Source organism: Protomyctophum bolini, assembly GCF_963924005.1.
Source record: "Protomyctophum bolini genome assembly, chromosome: 7".
In the NCBI taxonomy this organism is placed as follows: domain Eukaryota; kingdom Metazoa; phylum Chordata; class Actinopteri; order Myctophiformes; family Myctophidae; genus Protomyctophum; species Protomyctophum bolini.
In genome coordinates this window covers 33,988,884-34,014,442 of record NC_137868.1, presented here as the reverse complement: position 1 = coordinate 34,014,442, position 25,559 = coordinate 33,988,884, and the positions used below count along the sequence as shown (strand labels likewise).

Here is a 25,559-nt window from a genome sequence, read left to right as displayed (position 1 = left end):
GGTAGTCTAAACTAAATGGACTGCTTACGGTATACACCTGTGTGTGTGTGTGTGTGTGTGTGTGTGTGTGTGTGTGTGTGTGTGTGTGTGTAAATACATTGTAAAGTGCTTGAAGCCCAACACACCGGGTGCGCAGCGACGCGGTGTGGGCGGTGTGGGATAGGTTCATTGAAAATAACGGAGGCGGCTGTTTTGACGCACGGCGTTCGCAGACGGTGTGTGAAGTCCCCCAGGGGCTTCACACACCGTCTGCGAACGCCGCGTTATTTTCAATGAACCTATCCCACACCGGCGGCACACACACACATGTCACACGCGCACACGCACACGCAATTGCAGAGTCTTGCTCAACTCAAGGACATTTTGTAGTTTGTTTTGCAATTTCCAGCAGATTTAAATAAGCAGGTTAGTGGGCTTAGCAACGCAGCATCAGCTAATAATGGGTGCTCGATGTGTTCAGACTACAAGAATAGACTTGATGTGTAGCTGCAGATGTGTAGCTGCAGATGTGTTGCCTATACATCATCTAATTGAATTGGAAAACAGACTTAGCCTACCTGGATTTCATTCGCCTTTTAATATCAGCAGGTCAATGCTTAGTTGACCCCCAAAATTACACTTAATTGAATATTGATTATCTTTTTGCATTCCTGATCCAGTAGCCTACTCCAACATTTGATTATAACCGGTTTACACAAGGCTTCATGGGGCAATTAATCCCAGAAGCGCTGTCCCTCATTATAATTGATATAAAGTAAAGTAATTATGTGGGTGAACTATTTATTTAATGAGGAATCCTGCACGGCGCTGTCCATGGTGCTGAAGGAGACCCCTTCACGGTGGTGCTGAACCATTCTCCGTGCTGTCCTTGGTTCTGAAATGTTGTATTGCGATGGCACCTGTAGCCTTTATACAAGTCTTGAGAATTGCTTGGTTCAATAAAGGACAATTTGTGTTTCTAATACAATATCAGCTATTTTACAGTTATGCATTTTGAATGCATAACTTTTTAACCTCTGTGTTGAGTCTAGCTATCTGTCGGTCAGCATTCCTCTCCTCTTGTCCTTCTCACTCATTCATAATAAGTTAAAACTCTAGCTCTAACATAACATGTACATTGTTTTTTTTTATAGATCTTCTATACTCTAATCATGAGTATTAGAGTACATTAGATTCTAATGTATCTGTTCCTATTCATTTTGTGGCCAACAAGTGAATCTGATTATGTGTATCTAATAGCATGACACTGAGCATGGCAAGGACATGATTTGAACATGCTTTGTGTATAGTGTATACAGGGTGGGGGTATTACAATGAGCACAACCATCTCCATTAACTTGCATCATATGATCTCTCACTTTCCCTAACATATTAGTTTCTTTCCACTGCTATGCCATCTAAAGTTAAATACCTTAAAGGTTATACATTAATACATTATAATTGCCCCCTATAACTAAAATTTAAAAATAAAAACACCTTAAATATTGTATTTATTTTATAAATGGATAATCTTTCACTCCAGGCTCCGCAAATAAGGGAGTCCTGTGTGGTCCAGCCCTGTGGAATAGGGCAGGACCACACATGAACAAATTACATCGTCAACTTGCGACAGGAGTTGTTCCTATTGAGTGAAACAAGATAATGTATTTCTAAAAGAAATCTAATATTTCAGGTGTTTTAAGGCATATTTGTCTTATTAGCCAGGGATCCTTTTAAGGGGATGAGTAGGCTACTGCGCATAGCGTTTTCTTTAATATCTTATTCTAATTCTGGGTCCATTTTTACACTCCCAGTGTTAATTGAATTTATTGTTGAAGTTTTCATTTCAAAGTTTAAATTACTTAAGCATTAATAGCAAGGCAAAGGCAACAGAGAGTATACCCTGAGTAGTAACTGAGAAAAGCCAATATAGGCATACTCTGATCTGAAGAGTGTTTTGATCACTGAAAGTCATTCTGATATTTGCCGGGAATCAAACGCGGGACTTGTTGTCCGAGCCTATACAGTGCACACCTTAACCTTTATCAATGCCCATCCCTCTGGTGAATATAAAACTGGCATTATAATGGTTAAAATTTAAATTATATTTTGTTGATTGGTTAGACAAAATAAAGAATCAAAATAGAATGGTAAACTAACAACAATATGTTATCGCCGTTCCCCTCACCAAGCATTTTAGTGAAGTCAAGCAGTCTTGATGTGAATGCAGTCATTTTTTAAGTAAGCTGTTTTGCAATTCTTAATAACAATTATAATAAACAAACCACCAATGAAATTATATTCCTGCTTGGGACCTGTGTTGACATCACTCCTATTTGCATTTCCACTGTCCTAACTATAAATTAAAAAAGTCATATAAAAGATTTGTATATAACATATTTTTATTTTCCACTTTTACCATAAATTAGTGACAGAAATACAAATATAATTTATATTAAGAAAAAGGTTTCTGCTGATTCCTGGGGTTCCTTCACCAGTAGAGGGCACTGGTGCACTTGTTTTGTTGCATTACTTTTTTGTGACATCACTTTTGATCATCGGTTTATTAACAAGATTTGACACCATATAGAATCAGTTATTTACATTTTGGCAATGAAAGCATTGAGTTTCTATGTTAGCAGGAATACATTTGCAAGAGTGGCCTCTCTGATCTTTTGAAGCTCACGGCATTGAGTAATTCCGTTTGGTGTCTATTGTGCATCTTTGGCCTTTTGAACCTGAGATGTCATTTATTTTCCAGAGTCCACTTTTCTCATCAGCAGTTCCCAACAAGCCTGCTGGAAATATCTCCACAATAAATAAAGCCATTTTGAAAGTGATAATTTGGCACAACATATCATACAGAGGACCACTATCCGTATAGTACCAACCATATGGCACTGAGTTCCATGCATGGGTATACCCTAATTACTATGAATAATGATATATTGTTGTGGAGTCCTGATTTCTAATGCCTGTAACAGGCAAACCAAGACATCCATGTACCCGTATGCACACATCATACAACAATTCAGTCTTAACAGATTGAGGTTGGTCCTAGGAATCATCTGTTGAGCCAGCTCTGTTGCACATGAGTTTGGATGCCAGCGATCCGTATGTAGTCTTTGCCTCAGGCTGGACTTTGCCTGTGTGCCTTCTCCCTGTGTAAACATGAATAGAATAGCACATGAGATGGTCACTACTATTGGGGTTAGTGAATACATTGCACTCAACAAAGGGACCACGTTTAGTTCTAGTGGTTAGGAGAAAGGGTTTTCAAAATAGAAAAGCTTTGATTAACTACATTTGTCCTCATGTTTTTTATAGGACTTTATTTGAGTATACCATGCATTGAATTATTTAAAATATTACAATATGCATACCTGGAATCTTATCCATTGCAATAAAGGTTCGGTCTTGATGCTTTACCTTTGGTCTATTTCTGGCTATCAAGAAAACTCCAAGAAAAGACAGGAAGCAACTGGAAAAAAAGTTTCACAGGGAGCTGGTTGAGTTACAATAATGTATGTGTATATATAATAACTGTATGATGAATTAACACTCGGTTCAGTAAAACTTAGTGATAACTTACCCTAAAAGGAACATACCGATGTCCAGTAAAGCCAGCCCTTCAAATTCCTGGTAGAACACAATCCCTACAAAATGTTTAAAAAAAAGATTATACATATATATAGACACACACACACACACACACACACACACACACACACACACACACACACACACACACACACACACACTGCTATGCACTGACTCAGTGTTTACCCCGTCACAACATCCAGTATCTCTCAGTGCTTTTACTCAGTGTGTTACTGTTTACCCCTCACACAGGCCCTAATTAACGCACATGCGCATGCCGCACAGGCCTGCAACCATCCAATCCAGCCCCAAACAATCGGACACATTATTATTTTTTCTCCATTCTGTGCCTGTGTTTGTTTGTGTCAATAATTATCCAACATAGACCAGCTGATAATGATACAATTCCCCTGAAGGAATTGGAATTTCTTCCAGTTACCAGGCACAGGCAAATCCTTCTGTATTGAGTATTGATATTAAAATCACACCCATGTACATCATCTCATTCTGGCCAATCACAATGTGCGTCCTCACTTTTGTCTTCAATGTTTGTGTTTACACAAACACTCAAAACTGGCCATTCAATGACATTCAATGTTTGTGTTAACACAATGTTTGTGTTTACGCAAACACTCAAAGCTGGACATTGGAGGGGGAAAATAGGGGACAATTGTAGGGGGATAATGCTACAAAAAGGTTTTATAAAAAATAATGTATAAAAGACTGCAATCATGTGAATCATATGGGTGCAATGCATTAAATATAGTTGGGTTGCATACAGTTAACTGCTGACTGGAGAGTGGAGACCGGTGTTTTCGTTCATTCACACTTATGCACACTTGCATAAGAACTAAGTATTTGAACTACAGCCCTTTAAAAATCTACCAGAAATTGCTCTTGACCTCTGATGTTAGTGCAGACATCTCAACTCAAAAAACTAAAAAGAACAACCAAAAAGGGAGTTAAGGGAGTGGAAAAGGGGGAGACGTGAAGTGTGGCATAGTTGACGTGCTACAGATATTTTTGTGCAGATCTTTTCATTGTGGATCAGTTTGAGTAGTTAGGATGGCCTGGATAAGGAGCTGATGGAGATGCATTTAAGTCATGCACATCAGTTGCTGGACAAATGACAATCAACGGTCAAAATCACACTTGAAGTCAAGTGAGGGGCATCATACAGTACATCATCATACATGACATTTTGTGCTCAGTCAATCAAATAATTTCCATGGTACAAAGCTGGGCATAGGAGGGATAGCGCCCCTCAAAAATAAAATCAGCACAGTAGTTCCCACTTCCTAGCCCCACCTTTTTATTGCTGTTCAAGGTTTCGATCTCACTAGATCTTCAAAAGTAATTTTCAGGTCCAAGTGACCACTGCCATCTGTGCCACCCAGCTGGTGTTTGGCAATTTAATGTAGCCAATTTCATTTTATTTGAATGGTAAATAGTGTAAAATAAAGGCACTGTCTATGGTGCTGAAACACTTCTACAGGATTCCTTCTGGCCAGGGGTTTTAGGGTTTAAGACTGGTCATAGTACTGGGGCCAACAAAGTCTTATTTGGGCCCTGTCCTCACATGCAGCATTCAGTGGCTCGCAGATCCTCAACAATATCCTGCCCCATGATCCATCAAACATTTTCTAGGCATGTTCCCTCAAAAACGCAACTATTATAATGTGTATTGAAATGGCCAGTACACCCGTTTGAAGTGAGGGGCGCTCTTATCATCATACATCATCACATTCTGGCCAATCACAATTGGCTTGAATGAGGAAGAAAATGTTCTGTCCTCACTTTCTATCCTCAAGTCCAATGTTACCTCTTGAGCCCCCAAGGGCTAATCACTTGTGGCGCTTTTTATCCTCAATACGTACATTGCTCAACAAATCAAGTCATCGCTATGGGGTGCTAAGCCAATCACATCATCACTATGGGGTACATACGCACACACAAAGCTGGGCATAGGAGGGGCTATAGCGCTCTGTTAATGCATTGGCAGAATCTGCTTCGTAGGCAGAATCAAGGTTTGTTGTGACTGCACCCTAATGTTTATGTCTCCAGGGCAGATTTCCACAGCCAGTCCATGCTTTTTGACCAGTGACCCTCTGGCCACAAGCAAATGTTTTTAGGCATTATATTGTAGCATTGGTGATTTACTTAGGTCTGTCTTGTTAGAAAACAAATAAATGGATAAAAATAAACTATTGATCAGCATGATAATGATCTATGCTAGCTGCCTATAAAGTACATGCTATAAATAGGCTGCTATAAACTACTAAAGAGATGCACTTCAGGGTTCAGGGATGAATCACCATCTTGGTACTCCTTTATGCTGTGTCATGCATAGATCTTTTTTCACTCTTCCTCACAGAAATAGTTTTTTTTCTTTTCTTTTTTTGTGTGAAACCCCAAAGGAGGAAATCTACAGGCTGTGACAGTAGCATCAGTAAAGCATGTGACTGATTGACAGCACTGGGGTAGGCTGCGGCATACCTGCAACAATGGCACTGGCGGTGAAAAACACAAAGTTGATGGGAACCACCTCTGTGGCATCAAACATTTTCATTGCCTGATTGAGAAATCTGTGGAAAAAGATGAAGGATGCTGTTTTTAAGGTGAATAGAATGACCGAAACAGACAGCATAAGGGCTCCTTATCCATCATAATAGTCTAGTAGTGTTAATACAAAATACATGATACTGTACTGTGTATTATACATAATTATCGTTAGTTCGACAATCTTGTAACCCAACTCTATATTGGTTCTGCATCTATTCTTAGATTGGGAAAAACTGATTGGGAATATGAACTGAACTGAATTGAAACTAGCAGTGACCATAATGACTGAGTCAAGACAAAAGAAAATGATGGAAAAGAAAAGAAAAGGGTAGAAAGAGAATCTTGACTAACTTGATCTGGAAGGCACAGGAGGCGACCATGACTACCAACATGACATAGAAAATGGGGTAGATGAGTTGCAGAGGGCCTTTTATAGACTCTGTGATCATCCCCGATACAGCTTTGACTGAGATGACTGTCATAGAGGCTGCAACAACACATGGAAACAAGAAAAGAAAGGGTTAGTTCAGGAGAGCATGACCAGTCTACAAAAAAACACATTATTGCTGGATGGAGTTTTTCCCCCCCTCCCATTTATAGAATTCAGAAGACTGAATTCTATAAAATATTCTAGACACGTTATCTTCCCTCAGAGGATAAGAATAGGTCCATGGCATGCTTAAATAGTATACAGTCTATGGTTATTACATTACAATTGATACAAATTGAATTAAGAGTCCTTCAACATGCTTCACTTATCCACCATAGACAAACTTCTTTACAGAAATGATAATTGAACAGGGGTATTGGTCAGTTTTTGGTAGCCAGGCAACAGAGCAATGTGCAACTGCCTGTAATGGCTCATTCGATAACCTCTGGCATCGATCACATTGTTTCCACTTGTTCATTACCAAGCAGGGCCACAAGTAGCATCACAATGACAATGTGCTTCACGTTCCTCCTCTTGTACACATACAGCAGGATGCAGAACACTATGATCTCTATAAGCTGGAGAGAGTGACAGACAGAGGAAGAGAAGTGTGAGGAGTGTGAGAGGAAAAGATGGGGAAGAACTTAACAGGCTTTACACTGAACAAAATGAACACAGGATTTCACATTATGGAGCTATCCACAGAGGCAAAACCTTGCCCCAAACCAAATACATCTGGCAGTGAGCATTGTGCTTCAGTTGAAACAAAACACCCTGGCAAACAAATGTAATGAGGGCAACCAGGGCTGTCCTTGTGAGTACAATAGCACTCAATTGTTAAAGGACAGCTGATAAAATGCCACAGAGCTTTAAATGTCTGTAGGCTTCTGAGGCAGGAGGAGAGGACTGTTAAAGCAGAAATGAGGAGAGATAGATAAAACATAAAACATGAGTATCCTAAATACATAGCTGTATTTTATGTTATTATTATGTTTGACTGTAACCCGCACTGATTACTTTTCTGTTTGACTGTACCCTGTACTGATTACATTTCTGCCAAAGTATTCAATCAATCAATCAATGGGTGCCATGCATTAATAGTCTATTTGGATTGAAATTGAATACAGTTAACTGCTCACATTCGCTGGAATTTAATGTGAATCAAAATTCATCAAAGTGCAGCATTTTAAATAGACGTGTTGGCTGGCAGCAATGTTCCAGCATGAGCTGTCAAGACACGTAACACATCAGGAAGCACTAACAGATTTTCACATCCTGACCTTTTCACAATAGACCGGTAGGAATAGGATTTATGATTTATTTTGTATTTAAATATCAGATCAAATATCATGACGTTTGTGTATTTGAGTCATGCAACTGTGACTGCCGAATAATCAGCATTTTATCAGATTTTATGGTCATGATATAGACAATGACGATCAGTGTCTATAACAATAGGCCTAATTAGGAGTCCATCTAGATGAAAGGATTTGACAATAGTATGACCTTATGGAAATGTGGTGAGACAGTGATGGATAATTCATTGTCTTCAAAGCATTGCTTTGATTAATAACTATCTACAATGAATCACATGTTGCTTCAGGCTCTTCCTTCATAGCCTGATGAGTATTCACAGATGCATTCCCTCGGCTGGTAAAGAGCACCCTCTTTTTAGACGTCATCAATCAGTCCAGCCAGAGGCTAAGCGACACCAACTCCATGTGAAAACATCTACCCCGTCTAGCCAATCAACCATACACCCCATTACCACTATATCTTTGAGCAACATTCTTCTCTGTTTTCTGTCGTCTCTCTCTTTTTTTTATGCTTTTTTCAGTCTCTATGCCTTGGCTTGGTTCAGTGACTAGGATAGATACAGGAGCAAAATGTGAAATATGGTAGAGAGAGATGCTGTGCTCTGAATAATGATGTTGTCCTGTGTCTACACCACTGGCTAGCAGCACCCCTGATGAGCTGAGAGTGAGTCTTATTGTCAGGTAAACACATTTCAGTTGAATTATGAATGGTCCATCTATCAATAAACAATGAAGGAAATAATCACACTGAGAGTTGGCACAACAATCTTGCCACATGTGGCTCCTTAAAGGCCAGCAATATTGAAGGGATTTGTACTGCAGTGTAGAATGGGGTCCCAGAGATAAAAGATTTATGAAATGAGGGTCCTGCATATCAAATCGGGGGTTGTTGAAATGAAAAGTTGAGGATCCCTGTTTAGAACATTCAACATACGAGGTAAAGAAGGAAGTGCCAGCTGATGATGTAATTCTGGACCAGGCTGGCAGTGATGTGTGTTGATTTGTGGGGGGCAAACATCACCAGCACATATGTTCCTGTTATGGCTAGAGCGGCACCTGTGGAACAGAACATATTCTCTAAATATTTAGTGTGAATATGTGACACTGAGTTAAATTATCACTGTTCTGCAAAAACTTAAATTACTTTAAGACTTCAAAATTACACAAAGAATAACGTAAAACAAAACATCACGCTGTAATCATGAAAGTAAAAATGTAATTATTTTACACTGAGCTACTGATTTCCATCCTTTGTCCTATTCCCTTGGCTTTTTGTTGCACTGAGATGTGGTTTATAATGGAACTTTTTTATTTAATCGGGAAAACATTCATAATTGCTCTTTTCAAGCTATTTTACTTACCAACCACATCAGAGGCACGCATCGTTTCCTTGAGGAAAATCACAGATATGATGGCGCTGGCTGGGGAGAGAAAAGGTAGAAAACACCACAATCAAGGCTTCATTCAGCCACCATTCACAACATGAATGTATACCCTATAATTTGAATTCTATCATAGTAAATAATACCTACACACCCAAACGGTCAGCAGAGAACCTAAGGGCAGATTCACACTGAGTCCGTTTGATTCAAACTGTTCCCGAATACGATTGCCTGGTCACCGCTGGCCATGATTCACATTGGCCTTGATTCTTCCGCACAAGAGTACACTTCATTCAACTGTATTCAATGCTTTCACATTGCAGCGATCCGTATCCGAGTACACTTCAATCGGTCCCGACACTACCTCCATGTGGTCCCGGGAACGGTTGAGTGATCCACTCCCAGGAACGGTACGCAGCATTCACACTACTGACACTAGCACACCGATTCTTCTTCTACTTTTTTTTGTTTTGTTTCTCCAGACTCCCCTAAAATTTACTTTGATTTAACATTTAGGACAAGCAAAGTGAGACATTTGATTGTATTGTATTGGCCTGAAACAATAATGGCTATGGCGATAATGCAAGTAAAGGCCTATTGCTAAGCCTATTGTAAGCGCTTTGAGTAGGCACGTAGTGCATAGAAAAGCGCCATAAAATGCAATTCATTATTGCTAGATGGGAATAATCAAGTTCTACAGCAATGAAGTCACTGAACAATGCATAAGTGACCATATGGAACATTTGTATTTGGCTGAATAGCAACTGGACTGAATATCTTCCAGGTTCGATTTACAATATGCTTACCTAAAAACTATATATAAAAGGGACTCCTGCACATCTAGCAGGCATATTTCTGTGTTAGCCGATACCGAATACCGATACCAGTGTCGTGATCTCATGTTGTGTTTAAAACTATCAAGCTATATATCTCGTGTTGTGTAACTTGTGTTTATAGCAGACTCCTCACTGAAATGTGCACTTGCCGTTTGGGCAACTCGAAAGCAAACTCAACATGCCCCAACACTTTATTTACCTGCCATAGTGTCAACCCCTTACCCCTGTGTCGGATCTGTGGTTAGACTGGCATATTCACCGATGACAAATAAGGGCCGATCCGATACAGTATCGGGACATCTCTACATATTATACACTGGTTTGTGTTAGTCAGTCATGAATGTAATAAATAATCACAGTAACACATTCATCTTGGCTCAATTCTGTGAAAACGCATAGCTAAAGGCAGCATGTTATGTCAGAGCACCAAAGTCGGCTTGTTGTGAGATAAAAAAGGAAAAATGTCATGCCATTTCATGCCGTATTTTTATGAACTCATTCATCAGTATCATTGTCAAAGAATGGCAAGCTGAAAAGCAATCAGTTTCACATGAGCTGAGTGTCAGATTAGTCTTGTTAATGTGTCTCAGTGAAAGGCAGAGAGTGAGGCAGTTGGATAAATTGGGCTGTCACAGTAGCAAACAAGTATTACAAATAGACCGTTAAATAGACAGGCAGGCAGGCATGCTGGCTGACAGAGACACTCAACCTGGTACTGGTAGCATGAGCAGATGCATTGTAACATTGAACTCTTGAGAGTGTACAAAATGTACTCTCACATTTGTACAATGTCAGTAATAAACAGACAAGCTGACATACAAACACAGACAGCAACATCCTGAGTGATATTATCTGCAACCCTTACGGGTCCATTTTCACACTCTGATTTGAAATGAACACTAAGCATTCGCTTATGTCCAAAGGCTACACCTCCATAAGCGCCAGAATTAAAGATTAGCAACACATAAAGTCATGCGCGACGGACCATAAATGCCTCAATGCATCAGAGAAAGGGAGCATGTCAGCTGACATTTAGGCTATCACACTGTGGCAAATGGATTCCTACATAAATATTGTGCATTACACAGCAGCATGCTCATATAGTATGCATTCACAGTTTTGTCTCCAGTCATTTACAAGCAGAATGGCTACTATAGAGACATAAAGGGGGTTGGAATCTACTTGTAATATAGGGCATAATATCTCGGAAAGTGCATGAATCATAAAACCCACTTTAAGGATAAGAACCGGTACAGCACAGTGTACAGCACAGTGTCTCAGAAACGGTGCTGTCAAACATCACTCAGTCTCACTTGTTTGCACTTTAAAATGTTATTTAGTTAGTTTTTATGCTGATCTGAGTGTGTTGACACTATATATACTATCAGCACTTTCACATACAGCGAGGAAATTACTTGATGTTACAGTATGATAGAATCATCAATGTTTTTTATAAAGGCTATCATTTTGCTCATGATGAACCATTCAGGTACAGTAGCACTTGATCTTAATATTTCACTTAACCACTTAAACCATCGGGTCATACTCTGTCCCCTTCTTTGTTTCCCTCTACTGCAAATCTCTTCACCAATATACAAGCTCACAAAACATCACAACGCAACATGTTTTGAGCTTGTAGTTCTGCTATTTCTGAAGATTTGCTATAATGTCCGCCTATTGTTGCTGAATCTTCGCCTCATAAGACATGGCCAGAGTAGGGACGTTAGGGATAATGTGGTTAACATTTCATCTAACAGGCAATGTTCGTTTTCACATTGAGGGCTTCTCTTTTGCTTCTGGGACCAGCTGGATCTAACGAGTAACCATAGCAACTCCACACAAAGTCAGATTCTCAAGGATTGCTTATAGGAAATGTAGAGAACCTCTTTGGTGTAGAGAGTGCTGTCACCATGTATGTATGTATGACCACACACACACACACACACAGCGCCACACGCATGAGCGAATGTGTGTGTGTGTGTGTGTGTGTGTGTGTGTGTGTGTGTGTGTGTGTGTGTGTGTGTGTGTGTGTGTGTGTGTGTGTGTGTGTGTGTGTGTGTGTGTGTGTGTGTGTGTGTGTGTGTGTGTGTGTGCGCGCGTGTGCGTGGGCACGCGCATGATGGACAATGTGTATAAGTGCATGTGTGTATACATACACACATGTATACTTATACATGTTGTCCATCACTCACTCTATAGAGTGAGTGATTTATGTACATGTGTCAGAATCTTCATGTTCTTTCTCGGATGTATAGAAGGGAACTCCTTGGGGAAAACACATCATGTCTGCGCCACATGACCCTGACAGCGAGGAATGACAGCAGTTGTCAACGCCAAGCATGGCCAAACCGTTTGATCTCAACCTCAACTGTGCCGTACTTTTTCACAAGGTCCAAGTAATCAAAGTAGACTAAGGGTTCTATTTTCGTCCATGCTAAAACCCTTATCCCTGACTATTAGTGAAGACTTAAACCGATGGTCAGCACTTCCCCTTTCTCTAGTCTAGTCTATTGGGTCGAATAGAGAGTATACGTATGTGTTCTTCCAAGATGACGTGGTGCTGAATGGAGAAAGAGCCCTGCAGGGCCTGTCAGTCCTAATAGAAAGACTGGTGGTTTCTGTAGATGGAGAAGTAATTGCGCTCCACAGAGCGCAGATGTGTCAGCCAGGAGATCGGACAGGGACATCATGCATATGGAAGAAGTATCATCTCTCCTCTCCTCACCTGTCCTTTCCTCTCTGCTCTCAATATCTTCATTGCTCTTTTACATTCCTCTTACAGTATCTCTGCTCTTCTGTCATCCCTCCCCGTCCCCTATTCTCCTCCTGTCCCCTCTCCTAAGGACCACCCATTGTCAGCCCCCTCTCTGACTTGTCGCACTGTTCTGCAGGCACAGCAGGGAGGGGGTGTGATGTTTGTATTTGTTTGTGTTAGCTACAAAACATTGCTAGCAGTAGCAGGCAAAATCAATAAATATTTTAAAGCAGTATGTTTGCATATAAATAGAGATGTATATGTACTGTATGTTCAATGTAATCCCTATAGTCGCATAAAAAACACTACCTACCAACGACATGCCTTGCATTGTCTTCTTCAGGTTTGCTCATGATTAAATTAAAGAAATCCATTTGAAAACTGGCACCCTGAACGAGCACAACCATGCACTGCGTGTGCGTGTGCGAGTGCGTGTGTGTGTGTGTTGCTTGTGAGCGCGCCAGACAGCATCGCTCAGCCTTCCCGTAAGTGTGTACTGTGTGTGATTGTGAGTAAAAGTGTATTCACAGCCTCAGTAGCCTTCATCAGAGATTGAGTTGCAGTGACAGGCGGCAACCTGCACAGCCTCCCTCAGCTCCACCTGTCAGACGTGAGGTCAGACCATGTAATGACTGCAGAGTAGACGACATCTTCTCTCCCTCCTTCATCTCTATCGTCTCATTATCCCTGTCAGACATACTGGCATCAGACATGTTTTACTCCAGCTGAGCATTTCTATTTAGCTGTAGCCTTCTCACTGTATGTACTGTAGATACTAGAGTCAGCTAGACCATTGATTCACTACTTGCAATAGAACATGAGAGGGAATGTGTTTTACGGTGAATAACATTATCTGCCTCATGTTTAATGCAAATGTGATTTCATATTGTGAATGCATGTCTTTCTCACACTGAGATATCAAGGTTTGCTCTGTTTGCGCTGCTCTGTTGATATGCATTGCAAGGCAATTCCTATTCCTAGCTATTATAGTATGACAAAAAAGTACAGTGTGTTTCTCGACCAATCAGGTTATTGAGCAGAACCAACAGCTGTATAAAAGTGTTAGAATATACTAATCACGTATTTTAATTAAGGTAATAATTTCTTGTGACTTGAAAAGAAGCAGAGTGAATGTTAATTGTTAGATTAAATAGCTTGTATGGATCCTCAAAGTCACTTTCCATGGGGGAAAACAGTTGGTTGTGAAAAGTGAGTCTGAAGAGGTGGTTTTTGAGGTTGGGCAGAGAGTGGGCAGCAACTGAAAAGGTGACGGACTGACAGTCCTATCGCCCCAGGTTCAGCACTTTGTCCAGGTAGCTCAGTCGGTAGAACACTCGCCTGGACCGCAATGTTCTGGGTTCGATTCCTGCCACTGCCAACTCGGCATATGAGTAACATGGCCTCGGTGGGTGCAGTACTTAGTTTAGACAGTTTTTGGTTTAGACTAGTCATTGGTTAGACCAGTCATTAGTCCTACAACTACAACCTATCTCAAACCCTCACCCTAAACCTAACCTCCCACAGGGCAGAACACCTATACCTAACCTTAACCCATGTCTAACCAATGACTAGTCTAAACTAAGTATGTACCCCGGCTTGGGTAACTAAGACGAGCAGTAAGTACTGGGACCTAATGGTACAGTATAGGTGTTGCGCTCCACCTCAACAGAACACCAACTCCAATGGGTCTATAGCGCATTGACGAGGGGATGGACAGACACCCTTGCTCTCGGCCGATACCAACAATAAGCCACTCCTGCCTACTTACTGTCTTGATGAGATACCCGAACAAGGTCTTTCAAGTCTTTTATTCTGCCCATTCATTCGTTGGGTAGACAGGCCTATAGGAAAATTATTGAAGCATCTGGTAATTAATATCTACGGTATGTGACTCACTGTCATCTCAAGCATAGGACTGAGGGATGGATGGCCCGGAGGTGGCAGCTTGACCTGTTCAATATTTAACCTGTCATTACTGTGTTTACACTCAACAGCTGCCAGCTGTGCCAACCCAAAGAGCTGCAGCTCTTTGATTGGTTAGTGCCAGCAATAGCTGGCTTAGTAGTTCACACTAGGAAAATCTTTTGCGAAATTTGTTCATTAATTGTATATTTAATTTATTTATTTGTAGTGTAGAATGTTATGAATGGCAAACAAAGCTTTTTATTTGCAGTGTTTTGACCAATTTGTTGGGTATCATTAATTTTCCATTTTCTTCTTAGGTACTTTAATGAATAAATTATCGAATCCTGGGGATTCACGGTTAACACTGGAGCTAAAGGCTACCATTCATTTAATGGAAGCCACATGAAGATACAAAACCACATATCTGGCGTTTTTTGCTTCTACAAAATCTACAAAGCTACAATTCAAGTTGAACTGGCTTCAACTGCAGCTACAAAACGAATGGAGGAAAACTAACGATTTCCATTTGGTAGTTCCATATTTCTTTTTAACCCCATGCTTTATTTTCCTTTAGATTTTTCTCACTTGGCATGATAGTATTTTCAGTTGTGTGAGATAAATGCTCACACAACTTGCTTGTGACAAAGAAGTGTAATGCATGGAGCCGGAATCACGGTACCTAATACAGACCTTAGTACAGCTGTGCCATAATACTGAGCTTCCCTTTGTTCATACCAGCAAAAGGTTCCATCTTCTGTTATACTATAGGCTGCTATATGTACTGTAATATTAACTTGGGTGGGAAGAGATACAATTTATAGTTAAAAACGCACTGAAAAGTTGATCCGTGCAACATTAGCCTTTTGAATTCCTTATGAAAATGAAAAACATTGAAGTACACCTATAGTAAAAAACACAATTATGTGAGTAGGGTAGTATTATACTTAATTTATATGCGGTTACCTGCCAGTGCTGGGTGCCGCGTTGTGAGCTATTCTGCTATTTTGGTGCGCAACACCAGCGCACAACCATGTAATTCTCTACTGAAGCTGGATTTAAGCTTCAGTAGAGAATAGGACACTCCACACAACAGTATTTCTGTCTCAGACTGAAAGGAAGCCACCATTTCTCCTGCCTTCATGAATGATGAATAATGTGGCAACCTGCCTGGCATTGGCAGCTGTCAGCTTTGCCAACCAAAATAATGTAGAAAAAGAGTAATAATGCAGGGCCTACCAATGACAGACACGCAGCCCAGAGGAGCTATGAGTGAGGCGGGGGCGAAACCGTAAGCAGTAAAGTTTCCAAGTTCCCCCACACCCATGAGAACAACGCCACACCACCACAGCGCCGAGGTGTAGTAGGGTTTGGAGCCACGCTGAGACTGACGCACATGGGCATATTTCTGTTAGAGAGAGAGAGACATAGAGAAAATGGAAAGGAGGCGGATTAGTTTTTCATGGCAGCTGGTGGAATGCTGAGGATTAGGTAAGAATAAAAGAAAAGAACAAGAAAAACCAAAGACAAAATGTAAATGTGAAGAGGGTAAGTCAACTTTATCTTTACAGCTTTATGTAACCAAATAAGAAAAACATTAAAAAACAACTGGGGCACAATAGAAGAGATTCCAAACCGCGCTCACAACCCACGTCTTCAATATTACTTTCCCCAGCTAACTCATTCCAATGTTTTTATTGATTTTATTCCTTAGTGTTTCCCCCCCCCCTGATAAAGTTGTTTTATAAGCGTCTTTGGGTATACATTTGTGATATTATTATAGTTATGATCATTTTGTTCCGCTTCTTCACACATTGCAGCTTTTAATAATAATTGTGAACACAACAAGGACAATACAAAAGGGAATAATCAAGACAAAGAATAGACATCATCATGACCATTTGAGCAGCCGGTTGAATGTGAAACTGAATTTCCCCAAAGGGATAATAAACATATAAACATACCTTATGTGGGAAAACGTGCTCTTTATATAGCATCAGCATTCTGCTGTGCTGACAGACCATTTTGGGTGGCTGCATGGATTCTACCGATGTACCTACCTGTATATTAAGAGAAATGCTGATGAGGACATTCCCACATATGGAGACGATGATTCCCAGAAGATATGTCTGTGGAAACAAACAGAAGAACCACAACTGTGAGATAAGAACGCTCCACCAAACACCCCATAATCCACCCTGCATTCCCTACTACCTGCTGTGTGATAATAAGTCATTACCAAGACAACAGCTGGCAACATTAGGACATTGTGCGTGCGTGCGTGCATATTCTGCTATTATATTTAGTTGCTTTAGCATTGTGATCACATCTCAGAACTTTGATGTTGGATATGCTGTGGTGAACAGATTGCACACATAAAAAACACAAAAAATGTATGTGGGAGGCCCACGGTGCATTGCTTTTCCAAGGGCTTTTCACACGCCCCTGCGTGCATGTGATTTGAAGGGGGGGGGGGGGGTGTGTCTAGACTTTGGGCAGCCCAACAATGAGATGATCTGTGAACCAATTATCACCTGTTTCAGAGATAGGCCTACTCTGTGCACCCCAACCCCAAAAACGTCATTCATTCATTTACAGCAAATACATTTTTAGTTCATATAAGCATGCCTGTGTAGTATAACAACGTAGAATATAAGTGATGGTGGTCTCTGTTGTGAAGGATCCCTCAATTCATGCAATGTTGTGTCATGGACATCTAGAGAGATCTTTAGAAAATGTAACAAATCCATGGATTCAATCTCAATTAAAGATTTGAAAGATGGTAAAAAATATATATATAAATTGGATGATAAGATACAAATACTTCAGTGGTGTGCATAAGATCCAGGTTTCAGACCAAATACAATAGACTGTAGATGGGAATAGTTTAAGATTTTTTAAATTCTGAAGAGAGAATTTAATCTAGATTGATTGGACTTTTTTAATATACAGTATATTTACAGATTCGCAATCACTTTGAACATAATATGAAAAACGGAACACTTTGATGACCCAATTATGAGACGTATTTGACTCATACATACCGGAACAACTTAGATAAGTGTGTTATTTCTATTCATACAACGCATCGCAGTGTGACACATTGTGAGCTTGTAGATCAGCTATTATATAGGCAGGGGTGTTACTTAAAGAGGGAAGTGTAATCACTGCAAAGGTAGCAGCAGCTTATCACATCCATGTCATTCCCTTGACTCACGATAAGATAGAGGGTGGGTGGAGGCAAATTAAAGGGCGAGAAATTGTCACGGTCCGCTCCTCGGACCGTGAACTCTGACTGTCCTTATTTTGATATTGGACTTTAATATGTATTTCTGTAATTTCACTGATTTCAGTATGTTTTGTATGTATTTGCTCATGTGTTCCTGACTGTTTCTCTTTGGTTTTGGTTTTCTGTTACTCTGTCTGGTTTTGTGTTTCTTATTTTGTAGTATTGTTCCTAGTGTTTCTTGTCTTCCTAGTTACTGTTGGTTACCTTGTCTAACCTACTTTGTAAATTGTCAGTGTTTCCACCCGTGTCCTTTTAGTCCCCCAGCCTATCCTAGTGTTGATTGTATTTTGGTTCCACCTGTGCCCTGTTATCCTGTGTCTATTTAAGTCCTGTGTTTGCATTCTCTTCTTGTTGGTTCGTAGTTCCCTGTTGCGTGAGTTCTTGTATTATGTTTCCAGAGATTTACCTGCCTTTTGCCCTTGTATGGAAGTTTTATTAATAAATATTCCTAAATGTACCTGTTCTGCCTCCTGTCGCCTGCATTTGGGTCCTCATCCCTACTTATCGTAACAGAAATAGACGCAAAGAAAGCAGTTAAACTGCCATGTGTGTTTTTAAAAAGAAGAAAGAAAAATAAGGAAAGGAAAAGAGCAAGAGAGAGAGCCGGGAAAATCTATGCAAAATGAGAGCGAAAAGAGAGAGTGAGAGACTAAACGAGACAGAAGAGAAAAGGGGGGGGGGAAAGAAAAGAGTAACAGAAGTAGTGAATGTGAGAATCATTGACGGTATGTCTTGGCGTGTGGTCCTCACTATCGTCCAAACCCAGAGGTTCTCAATCGGGATGCCTTACAGCCGCATGAAATAGCTTGTGGGTTATTGTCCTAAAATATGCATGCGAATTACAGCAGAGATAGCTTGTCTGTATAGGTGAACTGCAAGAATCATACCATGATGGATGGAAACATCATAGCATTATGGTATCTTATCACTGTCCTTTGAGAATGAATGAGACAGACACACAGGGTAGGCTATAGGCTTTCATTTTCCAGTGTGTACCCTGCGTACAGAAACGAAATGAATAAAATACCACATTGCAATGCAAATGCAATAACATTCAATATTGAGATGTGGCATTTCCATAATTTCCATAATCACAGCACAGATGGCACAATAAGTAAATAAAGTGATTAATATCCAAAGGGAACTCAACTCGTCTCTATGTAGAGGAAGTTTGCGTCTGTCCCTCTAGCTCCACACTGGGCCTGATGAACCCACTGACCCATAGTCACACCTCCAGCGAGGATGATAGTGATGCCCCACCAGGCAGGGGTAAACAAGATTTAGAGAGTGTGTGTGTGTGTGTGTGTGTGTGTGTGTGTGTGTGTGTGTGTGTGTGTGTGTGTATGTGTGAGTGAGAGAAGTTTATAACGGGCTGATACATATGTAGACAAAGGGGTAGAGAGCGAGACGGGAGGGGGAGAGAGATTAGGGTAACTTAACTCTGCGTGCATCTAACCCAGCATGGTAGCAACACTGGTGATTCATGATCAGAGCAATGACTTCATCAATCAGGCCAGCGGCTCTCTGTTCGCTAAACCAAGATCAATAACCTTGTCCAGCTTTATAGGACAGAGTGTAAGTGGCCTGCTGTCTTGGTGGGTCCTTGGTAGAGTCTATGAGAAGACTGTTAACTGCCCTAGAATCATACTGTGAAATGGAGGGAGATGTCATGAAGTGATTGCATGCCCATATAGATAGAACTTGGCATCGAGCAGGTGATGATAATTATGAAAACCGGTGGTGGCCTCATGAGATGGTGAAGACTGATGAAGGAGCTGCAATAGTTGCAATCGTTGCTCTCCATCCCTGGCATCCCTGCTTACGCTGAAGTCAGCAATGCCATGCAACAGCTGACAGGGGTGAACCACAACTCTGGCAAAACAACAAAAGTAGAACAAGGACATGACAGAAAGCAAAGCAAGATGCTTGTCTCAAGACGCGCCGCCGCCTTGTCTTACCTGCTTACACAACATGAAGGACACCGTTCTGAACTATCTCTAAGAAAGATACCCCTTCTCCTCCGATGCAGGCTAGTGCAATATCTCGGTGAAAGTTGAAGGCCAACAGAAACGGCATCCTGGCCACCAGCACGGATGGACTGGATTGTATTTATATACGTATATATATATATACCTTTGACACGTTATTATTAGACTTTTATGAGTCATAATTTAAACATTTATCAAATATTCTGTTGCAATCTGTGCAATATTTTTGTCTCACAAAATGCCTGTACTAGAGAGACGGCAGGAAAGCAAAAGCAGGAGAGAGGCTGGGAAAGCAAACTTTTCCTGTCTCAGGAAGTGCAAACAAAGGAGCAAAGCCAGGCCAAACTGGTAAACTGGGCGTGCCCTTGGCTCTGCAATTTGCTTGGTAAACATTAATATCATCACTTTCTTTGCCAGACATGAGTAAGGTCGCTTCAGGTCATACAAATCTTTCTGTTTGTGGAGCATAATGGACCAGTGGACCGTATTCAGTGGATTAAAACACGGTTTTCATTGTAAAATATCCCACGGTTAAGCAGACAATCCAGCAAAAATAATAGAAGATGAGCGGTATACACAGAATTGTTCATACCACCATACAATGAAGTAGGCGTAATCACTGGATTCAACACCCAGTGCTTAAAATGAAAACCATGTGTAATGTAATACTTTCTCCTGTGTGTGCCAAACAACATAGTGCTCAGGAATAAGTGTCCATTTACGACGGAAATCATGACCAAATAGTGTACTCCAGTATTACAGTGGAATATATCACAATTATATCACAAACACCAATTTACCGTAGTCTTTGTTCAGCTCTATTTTTGTGAGTTTGTCCGTCATGGAGTTGTAATTCTAAATGTAAAACTGTAGACAATGATTGTCATGCAAAATGGAAAAGGTGCAGTATAGTCTATATATTATAGACCCACAATATGATTCACCAGACGTCAGTTCCAGAATTCCAAAATTAAGGGGTAAATCTGCATGCCGTGCGTGCGCACACACACGGATACTGTCCAATTAATAACAATTTAGCCTAACATATTTCTGTTGAAGATGCAGTAGAACAGCTTCCATTGACTGTCACTGCAAATGACAGCTGATATTTCATGATTTATGCACAAGATAAACCGTACGTACGAACTGTTGTCTCTATTTTAGGCATGTTATTACATGGGAAAATTCAGTGATTATAACTGACCTACAAGCTTGTGACGTGTCCCACTGTGCCACATTGTGTGAGCTTGCAGATTGCCTATTCTTTCCGCGCGACATGGCCGAACAACGAAGTATAATTCAGCCTTAAGTGGTTAGCATCCTTGGCACTGTCCCCCAGCTGCCATTAGGAGTTAGTCTGAGTCTCCTCTCTGCATGGTTCTAACTCAGGGTCATGGAACAGAATGAGCCTGGAGGCTGATGGAGTGACTGACAGCGATGTTCCTGTTCCTGTTCATGTCTCCAGGCCCCAGGGACACAGACAGACAGTATGTCTCTTTGTGTCTATACGGACAATGGTGATCTGTGCCTACCAAGGATGAGGTGATCTCTGGATGGGCCTTTCAGTCTCTGGCCAGTGGTGGTGGCTAAGGGGATGGGTGGGTGGGCATGGCTTGTGTCACTAGCATACATGGGCAACTGGCCGCTGACGGCCTTGGGGCCCTTCACTTAATGCGGCCTGCATGTTAATATCCGAATACTGATATTATTGATTTCAGCTGTTAGAATTCCAAACATGCAAACATGAATTAATTAATTATTCTATATTAGTAGCTTTATGACTAGTATTACATTTATAGTCTTTTTATATCCAATTTAGTTCATAAAGTTAACATGAAAAACACATAAATATACATAAGTATATAAATGCATCTGAAATTAAATAAAAAATGTTACTTTTCACGATTCCAATTCAAAAATAGCTAAAATAGCTTGTAGATCTGCTATTTTTGCTACTTTTGTGTGACATATAGAATGACAAAGTAGGCAGTAGGGCATTCATTTACAGAACAAATAATAAATAGTTGCCCACCCCTGCTTTAGAGACAAGGGCTTGTAGGCTAGTTCAGGCTACTGCACGCCTACTTTCAAACTACACAGTAATATCCCCAACACTGTATACAGTAAAGTAGGCCTAGTACATACAGTATAACTCAGTGTCATCAGATCCTTCTGTTTTAAGATTTGAATTCCCATTTCTCATTTCTTTGTGCAAATGTGTGAATGTACACAGTAAACAATAAACTATTTCTGAGGAGAGTGCATGAGAGGGAGGAGGGGGTTATCATCATCCAGTGTCACTAACTAGAAAAAATAAAAGGGAAAAAGTGATTGATTGATTGTCAAAGGCCATGAATGCGCGTACTGGTATTTTAAGTTACACTTGTTGGTTAGATCTCTATCCTATGCGGGGTGAAGAATCTCGTCTGGGTGGAGCGAATCCGAGGCTGACAATTTGATGATATCACAAAAACCTATTGGGCCAAATAATAATGGTCAACAAAGAACAAATACAAGGTAAATTGACCTGCCCTCAGTGGTGCTACACATCTAACAGGAGTGTGAGGGAGCTGTCAATCAAACCTAGTTTGTGCATGACCACACAGCCCCGAGAAGCGGTATTCAGCCAGATTAACTCAAAAGTTGAGAGAGAGAGAGAGAGAGAGAGAGGCAATAGCACTGCTGCTGGGTGGCAACTTTCCAGTATTGTACAGTTGTATTCTTTCACAGCCTAGCCCTGTGGCCAGGCATTACTCACACCAATCATCACACCTCCCACCCTCGCTCGGTTTCTCTGCCATTCCCCGCCCCTCTACCAACCCCTGACTTCTTGCTAATTACTCTTATGTGACTCTTACTTGCTGCAAGAAGCAAAGAATTTACTGACAGGATTGGAAGACAATCATGAGGAGAATGTATGCCAGGCAGTAGGAGGGAGGACACTCGCTCACACACACACACACACACACACACACACACACACACACACACACACACCACAGCTCATCAACAAAATGACACACCTGAGAATAGGCTACACACAAAAAGTCTTCATGCACATGTGTGCACAGTGTCCAGACTAGAGGGAGAGACAGTGATCCATCATGTTGTATATTATGCTCATTTCCAGGCTGCATATAAGCCCTTTCAACATGATAATGTAGGCCTGAATACATCAATACATCATCTTAAAGATCCCAGGCATCTTTATAAGTTCTCATTGCCCAAAAAGCTTCAGGGTTGTATTTGTATTGTTGTATTTTGGCTTGATAAATGTCCAGTGGCTATAGGCCTACTTGAATATTCTCCATTAGTTCTGAACTTCCTCCTCTCATGGGGAGAAGGGGAGTTCCTAAAAAATCAAAATGTCTCTTTCTTCTGATAACAGAAGTTGATGCATATGGTTCAATTAATGAAAAACTGGTAGGGCCTAATGTAAATAATTTAACATTTAGAATTAGCAAACAATCTAATTAATAGGCCTATATTTATATGTGACCATGATCTTTGAAAGTTCTACCAGCTATAGACAATGTACATTAAGTAGGCAGTAGGCTATATTTATTATTTATGATATAGGCCTAGGCCTACAATTTAAACGACAACTTAAACAAAAAAGCTGCGATGACCTACCCTGAGTGGATTCTCGCGGACTTCAGTGAGATGAGAGTGATTATATCCAGTTGTTGTTATAGTGACAAGTTCAGAACCTGAACTCGCCATGCTTTACGCTCAGGAAATTCGCTCGCATCTCTCATCAAAGGATCAAAACTCCTTTCTTTGCAACTTATCCGTTTTCCAACCTTGTCATCCCATACAGTAGTTTTTTTACGACACACGTCCTTCACATGAAAAAGGTGGTTCACGGAGCAGTTGGCTTTAGGCTAGGCTATTTGTGTACAGTTTTCTTGCTGAGCAGTGAGCACACAAGGGAGTGCCCAAAACTCTCCAGTGGCGCATTTAGCGCATAAGCTCAGTTGGCTGCGATCTGCGAAATACAACATAATAGGCTATAATAGAAATAATAGCCATGCAAGAATGTGCATATCCTATTTAAAGTTTTGAGAATAATACTAAAACATAATGGGATCAACGACAATTTATTATCTTAATTATTAAACTGTTTTATCGGCGGCATGTTTCACATGGTAGAAATGGACCAAATGGCCAATGGTTAACCTAAACATGAAACGATTTATAGGGTAGTGTAGTCTTCAATTTTAGTTTCCCATCAAAGTTGTTGAACTCCCTTGGTCTTCAGAACAACATTTTATTTAAATACCCGCTAAGGTGAAGTAGGCCTAATGCAAACAGTAGCCTATCCTGATTGTATTGATCATCATAGTCAATTGAAGTGTTCAAAGAAATACCGTTTTAGATTTGTCGCCATCTGGTGGGTGGAAAAAGAAATGGCCAATATAAAGCAAGCTAACCTGCACAGTGCACTAAGGGAAGGCGCTGCTACATAAATCGCCCACCTAATTGGGCAAAATCGTTTTCATATTTAATAACTGCATGATTTTTAATTAAATAAATATCACCGACTCATCTTTTTTGTAGACCTCATTAGTAGCTGAAAGAGAGTTGGAAAATGGACCTGTATGAGTAAAACATAAGGGACAGTTTCACCAGATGGACTGCACGTCTGCACCCCTTTTGATATCAGCCCAGCTGGGTGTATTTTCTGGTCAAAGAGGTGCATATAGAACTACATCATGTTTTCTTTGTGTGATCCCACTGAACTAGCTTCCATTATGCCAATAGACAGATGATGAATGCCTGTTTGTTCTGCTGTGCTCCAAATAAACAAAATTATCCTGTGCAGATGGGGAATGCTGCTTTCTTTCAAATGCAAACAAGCTCCCTCATCACACGCACACATGCACATGCATTATACAATTTTGCCTTCAGTTGTACCTGAGAGGAACCTCTGTGATTACATCAATTTCCTGAGCAGTGCAGACATGGCACTAACCGAAGATGGTGCCAAACCTTATCCTGATGCTCCTTAAACTGTAAGGCCCAGTCATATATAACATTCTCTTATTCTTGTATTACTCATCTTTACACACACACACACACACACACACACACACACACACACACACACACACACACACACACACACACACACACACACACAGTGTGTAGATACCTCTTCTTTCTGTTTGTGTGAGTACAGTAGATACCTCTTCTGTTTGTGTGAGTACAGTAGATACCTCTTCTGTTTGTGTGAGTACAGTAGATACCTCTTCTGTTTGTGTGAGTATTGTAGATACCTCTTTGGGTTCTACAAGTTAATATAAAGGACTGTCAGAACGATGAACCAAGAAATGTCCATTCTGCTCACTCTAATTTGACAGATCACCTGGAATCTAGCCCTCTTCACCATATAAGTAATCTCAGTAATCAAGTCAGATTTGATGTGATTATCTCAGCGTGAAGGGGAGGAGGAGAGATTAATACAATCAGTTTATTTCTATGTGTTTGTCTGATTATTATTACTAGAGCAGCACCGGT

The 25,559-nt window shown here is 40.6% G+C and overlaps 1 protein-coding gene across 3 annotated transcripts; it reads right to left on the bottom strand.

Moving 5' to 3' along the window:
• Positions 1–2,392: 2,392 nt before the first annotated feature.
• On the bottom strand, positions 2,393–23,912 carry nipal2 (NIPA like domain containing 2). Of its 3 annotated transcripts, none has more exons than XR_013964343.1 (11): positions 23,673–23,912; positions 16,823–16,891; positions 16,002–16,170; positions 9,249–9,308; positions 8,822–8,943; positions 7,053–7,149; positions 6,493–6,628; positions 6,076–6,164; positions 3,588–3,635; positions 3,363–3,460; positions 2,393–3,140 (listed from the first exon to the last, which is right to left on the bottom strand). XR_013964343.1 is itself a non-coding variant. In XM_080767796.1 (11 exons), the coding sequence occupies exons 1-11, from the start codon at positions 23,760–23,762 to the stop codon at positions 3,037–3,039; spliced, it is 1,098 nt and encodes a 365-aa protein (XP_080623922.1). In that variant the 5' UTR covers positions 23,763–23,912; the 3' UTR covers positions 2,393–3,036. The 3 variants fall into 3 exon arrangements, 2 of the variants coding, with proteins under 2 accessions (XP_080623922.1, XP_080623923.1); XM_080767796.1 differs by having other exon boundaries at positions 3,572–3,635; XM_080767797.1 differs by lacking the exons at positions 16,823–16,891; positions 23,673–23,912 and adding an exon at positions 16,727–16,790 and having other exon boundaries at positions 3,572–3,635.
• Between the last annotated feature and the right edge of the window lie 1,647 nt (positions 23,913–25,559).